Source organism: Gadus macrocephalus, chromosome 16 (assembly GCF_031168955.1).
Source record: "Gadus macrocephalus chromosome 16, ASM3116895v1".
NCBI classification, from domain to species: domain Eukaryota; kingdom Metazoa; phylum Chordata; class Actinopteri; order Gadiformes; family Gadidae; genus Gadus; species Gadus macrocephalus.
The window spans coordinates 9,164,948-9,172,564 of NC_082397.1; the positions used below are offsets into that span (position 1 = coordinate 9,164,948).

The 7,617-nt window shown below is 43.4% G+C and overlaps 2 protein-coding genes across 2 annotated transcripts; both read right to left on the reverse strand.

Moving 5' to 3' along the window:
- Window positions 1–254: 254 nt before the first annotated feature.
- LOC132474347 (interleukin-12 subunit alpha-like) lies at window positions 255–2,930 on the reverse strand. The gene is made up of 7 exons (XM_060074972.1): window positions 2,865–2,930; window positions 2,437–2,585; window positions 2,250–2,345; window positions 1,800–1,847; window positions 1,530–1,676; window positions 1,402–1,443; window positions 255–1,178 (listed from the first exon to the last, which is right to left on the reverse strand). Exons 1-7 carry the CDS (start codon window positions 2,881–2,883, stop codon window positions 999–1,001), a joined length of 681 nt encoding a protein of 226 aa, XP_059930955.1. The 5' UTR covers window positions 2,884–2,930; the 3' UTR covers window positions 255–998.
- A 935-nt stretch (window positions 2,931–3,865) lies between these two features.
- LOC132474349 (schwannomin-interacting protein 1-like) lies at window positions 3,866–7,195 on the reverse strand. The gene is made up of 3 exons (XM_060074974.1): window positions 5,985–7,195; window positions 5,058–5,151; window positions 3,866–4,895 (listed from the first exon to the last, which is right to left on the reverse strand). The coding sequence occupies exons 1-3, from the start codon at window positions 6,202–6,204 to the stop codon at window positions 4,844–4,846; spliced, it is 366 nt and encodes a 121-aa protein (XP_059930957.1). The 5' UTR covers window positions 6,205–7,195; the 3' UTR covers window positions 3,866–4,843.
- Between the last annotated feature and the right edge of the window lie 422 nt (window positions 7,196–7,617).

Sequence of the window (7,617 nt, forward strand, 5' to 3'; positions counted from 1 at the left end):
CATTGAACAGTGTGGCTAATTTTCTATTTTGCTTCACTGTTAGCCATGAAGAGAACTGTGCAGACTCCTCGCGTGATCTTCCATTGAACAAACTGTATATATATTACTCTCACACATGAACACATGAAAATCATCATAGCAGCGGTACCTAGGAACTGGTAGAACCAGAATATGGTGAACTGGTAGAACCAGAAACTCCAGAAAATGGAGTTTGTAGAACACAATTTTATTTGATTATATTAATGAATTTGTCATATCTGCCCTCATAGCAATACATGCATATTGTGTAAGACATAACTATATATTTCAAACTAGGTAAATGCAGAACAAAAATAGATTAATTCCCGTTTTTAACATTTTTTATGGCCATTCAACGAACTATTACTGAGTTTACGATGTGTACTTCAATATTCCATGAAGTCCCTGTCGGCATAAAGCGCTTTCCCGTCCAAAGCAATGTAGATGCGGAATCGCTTCTCTAAGTGAAGATGGTATGACCGAGCATCCCTGAAGTGCAGAGGGCATGACTGCAGTGATTTCAGAATGAGGTCATAGGGTGTAGAAATCTTGCTTGATGATGCCTATACAAATAGTACTGTACTGACATATGGGATCTAACCCAGAACTGAATCTTTGGCTCTGAATCAAATACATTAAACACTACAAGATATTGACCTCCCCCTTTGGCGCATTGGTATAAATGAATTATAATGTCTTTGTACCACACAATAAATGTCAACAAATAATTTATTAAAATACATAAAATACAGATAAACAAATTAGATTCAACATCAAATAAATAAATAAATAAGTAAATAAATAAATAAATAAATACTTCGAAAATGATGACATACATGAGTACACATCTATGGGTCTACAGTTACTTCAACTGTTTAACGTAACATATGCGTAGGCCTTTTGCCCTGTACTGAGCTTTACTTGGTTATAAAATAAAATAAAAAAAACCTAGTCATTATTATTTTATGACGATGCCGGAATCAGTTGGGCTGACTGGTGGTTTTCCTTGAATCGTTGTCTTGTCTACAGTGGTCACCTGAAGAAATGTAGCCTAAAGCGCGGTTGATGGTGATGGCCCGGATATAGAAGCCATGCATCACCTCACACAGTCTCTTCCTGTCATCGAACGACTTCTCTTCCCACGTCAGAGGGAAGTGAACCTGGAAGAAGAAGATGAAGTAGTAGGAGAAGAAGAAGAAGAAGAAGAAGAAGAAGAAGAAGAAGAAGAAGAAGAAGAAGAAGAAGAAGAAGAAGAAGAAGAAGAAAACAAAGCAGCAGGTGGTCATAAAGAGGCATTCCGTCGTGGGAACCCATGGGGAATGTTTTTTTTCAATGTATTGGTGGCTCAGTAATCACTATAAAAAGAAAGAATATAGACGATACCTCTCGGAATGTGTCCACGGTTATGTTGTCCAGGGAGCAGTGCTGTAAAAACCAGAGAAACAGATCAGAAAGAAATTCAAAATGTTTTGAGAATCTACCAAGAAGAACCAAGAACCAAGAAGACCCACCGTACGCAACCCCTTGATCTCCCTAATCATCGGTTTGAGCATGGCTTCCTCCTTTGTGGGGTTCCATTGGTGGTTTATGTCGAGGTAGGACTGCAGAACCTTGGCATAGTGGTCCAGGTCTGTCGCAATGTTGCCCAGACATATATTCTGTGGAGAGAGACCAATGAGACGACCCCCATCAGATGACCCACGAGAAGACTCCTTCCACATGAGCAAACGAGTGAAAATATTGTAGGTCCGATATAGTAGTTTTTAGATGTTTTGTTTTACCGCGTTGAAAGGAGTAGGTATATTCGTTGGTGTGAGGCAACGTGAATCCTGCCAGAAAAAGGTTTACAGTCAAAAAATGTTTTAACGTAGGCTACAACGTATGCGTCCTGGCACTTAAACATTTAATTAGCATCGTGTAGCATCTTATATAGCTATCTTTGTTGCATACATAGATTAACCTAATTTTGAGTTCTTGCCACTTGGTTCTATGAACATCATTACTCTACTGACAGTGATATATTGTTTTTCTTTATTCTGAAAAAAATTCTTATGTAAGTCGCTTTTGATAAATGTGGCTAAATGCCCTAAATGTAAATGGTAGGCTACTGTAACCCCACAGTGATGGTTTTGAAGCGTGTGTTTGGAGAGAGGGCCCCTCCCCACACGCACTCTTCAAAATCATAACTTTTTCCTTAAGTACATGAGCTGGGAATATAAACACTCGTATACCTGTTCCTGAGAGGGCGCGCAAACGGACGCCGTGTCCGTGCTGGTGGTCACCTCCACCTCCCGCTCAGGGCACCAGATACTGCTGAACAGAACCTCCTGCAGGGAACGAGCGACGAGACTTAGTCAACTATTCCTAAACGTTTAGCATCGATATGACTGGTCTCTCCGTGGTGCCCACGGTACCCACATCGGCCAGGAGCGTTCTGATGTGCTGCAGGAGTTCCAACGAGTGGGACGTGCAGAGAGAGGTGTTCGCGGGCATTCTGCAGCACGGAACCGGCACGCCAGCGGACAGGCGCAAACACGCAGTCAGCAGCAGCACCCAGCTGACGATGTCTGATGGGTGGGGGAGATGGATGGTAAACAAAGACAAACAATACAATGACAAATCATTAAACATTCAAACAATTCTTAAGACTAATCATTCACAGTGAATGCACAAAACGGACATGCCATGGTAGGCTATAGAAGCTTTTACAACCACTTAAATTGCAAGAGCAAAACCAAACCGTGGACGGTCAATTCTAAAGAAAGTAACGACTAATAATAAGTATTAATAAGCAGCAATAGGAGCGTCTGCATAGTGGTAGGTCAATTATGCCTTGGTTTTCTTACACGAAGTTAATTTTGCCATCACGTTGAATAGAAGAGATCGCTGTGTGTAAAACAGTTGGTATCATGATGGGCCATCTTATAGTTTTTATAGATACTGTCTGGGAATTCCTATGGCCGCGTCACGAAGGTTATTTCCTCATGTGTATATCGGGGGCGGCCAGAGAAGGGTAGTAAGAGATCCAAGGGCCGGAACGTACGGTAGGCGGGACCACCTTGTGGACCAATCGCTGAAGTTATCATATATAGCTTACTTTTTAACAAAAAAAAGGCTAGATAGCGTTTTGTGTAACGTTAGGCCCTAGATTTACTTTGACGGTTTTGTGTATCCCCATGTGGTATTTTTGTATAGGTAGGTTCAATGCATTTTGCATTTTTATTGTAGGCATGTGGGAATAAATAAAAGGGTGCACTGCTTCCCATCCCAGGGGGAAGAGGCAACAAGGTGTTGATTCATGTGTATTCATGAATTGTAACTTTAACACTGATTTGGTTTTGCTCATTGGGCTGACTAGTAAACTAATCAGAAATGTGAAACAGTGCCCTAATCATGTACTGATACAAAGACAATTGAAGAAATCCCCCAAGATGGATGATAATTAAGCGTTCTTCTTTCTCTGCAATGACCATTCATTGAGATGATACTCCTAAACCAACACAGGGCTGTCCCCAAAGGAATCTCACTTTTCAAGTCAACACTGAGATGCACTTGGACAGGAGTTTCCACTGGAAGCTATTTGAATATTGAGGTTTTTTTAATATGAGCAAAGCATCTATAGAAGAAGAGAGTTACAGGCAGAAAAAGGAAGAGAGAAACGATAAGTAAAAACATTGTGGCAAATACAGTGAGAGAGGCAGCGGTGAGTCAGTGTGAAGAATGTCTCACTGTCCCACACACACTTATGGCTGATGGTCTTGATCATCAACAGAGAGCTGATCCTTGTTTGAACAAGGGTCAGTGTCGTCGAACGCACACACAACATATTTCACCACAGAGCACGCCGTATATGAAACAAAGTTTTATTCTTTATTTTACATAACTGTACATAAACATTTCTTTCCTCAAATAAAGATTCTGAATACAATATAATGAAAATGATATTAACACGCTTATTCATTTAAAATGACTTGTGTCAGAAAATCAACATTCACAAAATGTTGAAGAGCAATTAGAGTGAACATATTACCAAAAGCTACGACTCAAGCATCTTTTCTTACCACTCTTTTAGCACCTTCAAATATTTTTTTTTCAGTTGAAAACTACCATTTGTTCAGAATAAAAAGAGGTTGACTTTGAAATACTTTAAAATTACCGTCCAACTTATAATGGTCTGAAGACATTAGTTTTTCATAGTTTTTATACAATGTTTATTTTTTCTCTCATAACTTTCTACTTAATGTTTTACTATTCGTTTTATTTTTTTCCCCACATTTTTTTGTTGCAATCGACAGTTATAATTTAGTGGCGAATGTAGAAAGTTAAAAAGAAACTTAGCAAAGCAAGGCCGTTCACTGCACAGAAAGCTTGGCATGGTGTCCATGACAACACACAATCCGTCTCCCTCTGTCTCTCAGGAAGCAGGAAGTGCTCCTTTGCCCTAAGCGGTGGGATAAACCACAGAAGCAGACGACAGGGGGGTGGGCGTTCCTCTGTGCTGTGCGGCCACATTCAGTGGGGTGAAGGGAACGGCAGACATTGGGGAGACGGAGGGAGGAAGGGAGGGAGAGGGGGAGGGACGGAGGGAGGGAGGGAGGGAGAGAGAGAGTGAGGGAGAGGGAGAGGGATGGGGGAGGGCAGCGGGAGCTGTAACCGTCGGATGAGGAGACACAGGTTCTGATGGACGGACAGGGAGAGATGACGGTGCGGAACATGTGTGGTTTGTACAAGGTGCCTGCGTCTGGCTCGGGGTCCGCGGTCCGAGGGCAGGGGCCTGGGTCTGGCTCGGGGCCCGCCGCCCGAGAGCGGGGAGGGGGGTCTTTTTTTATTTGGAAGGTGTCTTCTCCGCCATGTGTTTCTGTTGGCTCTCGGCATGCCTGGAAAACAGCGGAACACAAAATAAACATTAAACCTCAAGTTAAGTGAAGTTAAGTTGAAGTTAGGTTAAACCTCAGCCACACGGATTCAGACACCGTGAGGCGTCGCGATGTAAACAATGTGGTTTGGTGTACGTCGTGCTCGGTAAGCTCTGGCGTCACCTAGTCAGGTCCTCGATGTCCACCAACATGGCATCCTGCTCCATGTGCAGTTCGTCCCGAATCAGCAGCAGCTGCACCAGCTCTTCATTCAGACCTTACAGAGAGAGAAAGACACACAGGTCAACACATGAACACACACTCCGCTCCAACATGCAGACCCTGTTGGAGCGTTGACAAAACACTCTGCACAGAAAATAAAGAAAAACACGCTTAAAACACGCAAGGAGGGTTTTAATTATATCTGATATTAATCTCTTTATTAAGACATGCGTGGCTGGAACATGGAACAGTAAACCAAGAAATTAAAGAAAACAAACAGGGCAACATTAATAAACTGCACCAATGACAAATCCCTATTCCTCAGATGTTTTTTAGTTTCATTAAAGTGATTAGAAAAGTCTGAGTTGATTACAATTAGGGCATTTAGCAGACGCTTTTATCCAAAGCGACTTACATCGGTTAATACACACATTGACACACCGATGGCAGGGTCAACCATGCAAGGCGACAGCCGGCTTGCCAGGAGCAGTTAGGGTTAAGTGTCTTGCTCAGGGACACATCAACACTCTGAGCTGGGGATCGAAGTAGCAACATTTCGGTTACAAGACAATTGCACTACCTCCTGAGCTAAGCCATAACCTTAAAATATACATTTCATTAGTTATAAAAATGGAATGTATATTTGTCCAGGGAGTTTCCAGGCATTTTTAAAGACAAACTAATCGCTAGAGAGAAACCGACTTAGAATATCGATACTTATTAGGATGCGAGGAAAATCAGTGCATGAAAATGGTGAAACTATGTGTGTGTGTGTGTGTGTGTGTGTGTGTGTGTGTGTGTGTGTGTGGGTAGATAGAAGCATTATGTTGTGTATGTGTGTTTGTGTGTGCGTGTATGTCTGTGTGTGTGTGTGTGTGTGGTACACACTCTCTATCTGGGAGTGCAGGTCGTTGACGATGACCTGCAGCTGGCCCAAGGTCATGTCTCTCAGATCGGTGGGCTTCAGGCTCCTCTTCATTAGACACTCGCTGATGTGTGGCATGTGAGGAAGCTGCGGGGAAACACACAGGAAGCGAACAAGGGCATAGTTAGAGGGGTCAGAGTGGGTCTCCACAGACAACGCCTGGCTGCCAGTGACTAGCTGCATCCACCCACCGAGGGAGGTAACTCTGGACTACAAGAAAGAGGGAGAACAATTTACTCTCAGTAAGGTCTCTCATCTTCTCTCCCTCTCACTTGCCCTCTCTATCTCCCTTTTTTTTCCTCTCTCTCTCTCTCTCTCTCTCTCTCTCTCACTCTCTCTCTGCAACACACACACACACACACACACACACACACACACACACACACACACACACACACACACACACACACACACACACACACACACACACACACACACACACACACACACACACACAACTACACACCAACTACATACATGTATACCTCACTTGTTGACAATCCTGGTTCTCAACGCTAGCAGGGTTATGGAACTGAAGGTCACTTCAGTTCACTTGCCACTAGGTAAATAAGACCATTCCCAGCAATTCTGCAATGTCAACAGCAGGGGGCAGTATTGTCTAAAGAAGTGTTACCTTTGTTTCAAATAACACCCAAAGATTAGGCATTCAATCAAAAATATGAGTTCAATATGTGTTGACACAGATCCCACAAACACATTTAGGGATAACATTTAGGCCTGTAGATGGGCCGTAAAGAGTGCACATTTGTTCACTTTTTTTAATAAGTTCCTTTGATTCACACGTCTCGTGAAGTTGTGTAATGTCAGCACCACCCCCTCCCCATGTGCTCCCCTCTCTCAACCTCAAACAGTCATAGGAAGCGGACTTTCTCTCTCGCCGTGTCTGTGTGTGTGTGTGTGTGTGTGTGTGTGTATGTAGTGGGGCACTTCCGTACTGGCACTTTACTCTCTCTTTCACTTTCAGATCATCAGAGGCTCTCAGTATTTGACGACACGGCATGCATCAAATGTATTATGGCATAGTTCAGAGAGAGAGAGAGAGAGAGAGAGAGAGAGTAACATTTGATGAGTGTTTCCCAGGCGCCTTCACCCCCCCACGGCGGAAGAGCGGTTGTGACTGCAGAAGTTCTGCAGAATGAGGAAGAATACGAGTGTATTCAGTTCTCTTTGCTTTCGACCACCCACCCCCACACACACACACACACACACACACACACACACACACACACACACACACACACACACACACACACACACACACACACACACACACACACACACACACACACACACACACACCATACATGTATGCCTAGATTTCGACACTAAAGAGGGTCACACTGGCTCATGAGTATGACTGTAGCCACAGTAAACAATGAGGGATGGGGAATCCAGGTTGCCAGTTGAAATCCCCACTCTGTGCTGCTGAATGTCCTCTAGTCCAGGTCAGCACTGTGCTTTCAAAGACATCTATTTAGACACTGCTGCATCTCAAACACCATGCTCACTGCTCAGTGCTCTCTGGCATGAATTATAGACAGGCCCTGAATAAGTAAAGCCCCCCCCCCCCCAAAT

What these genes read in the sequence shown, in the direction of transcription:
- LOC132474347 (XM_060074972.1), bottom strand. An exon ending in TACCTACTCCTTTCAACGCG is followed by an intron (nt 1,677 to 1,799) that starts GTAAAACAAAAC and finishes CTCTCTCCACAG; the next exon opens with AATATATGTCTGGGCAACAT. An exon ending in AGATCAAGGGGTTGCGTACG is followed by an intron (nt 1,444 to 1,529) that starts GTGGGTCTTCTT and finishes TGGTTTTTACAG; the next exon opens with CACTGCTCCCTGGACAACAT.
- LOC132474349 (XM_060074974.1), bottom strand. Translation starts at nt 6,204, where the DNA reads ATGCAGCTAGTCACTGGCAGCCAGGCGTTGTCTGTGGAGACCCACTCT. An exon ending in CCTGCACTCCCAGATAGAGA is followed by an intron (nt 5,152 to 5,984) that starts GTGTGTACCACA and finishes TCTCTCTGTAAG; the next exon opens with GTCTGAATGAAGAGCTGGTG. An exon ending in GACATCGAGGACCTGACTAG is followed by an intron (nt 4,896 to 5,057) that starts GTGACGCCAGAG and finishes GCTGTTTTCCAG; the next exon opens with GCATGCCGAGAGCCAACAGA.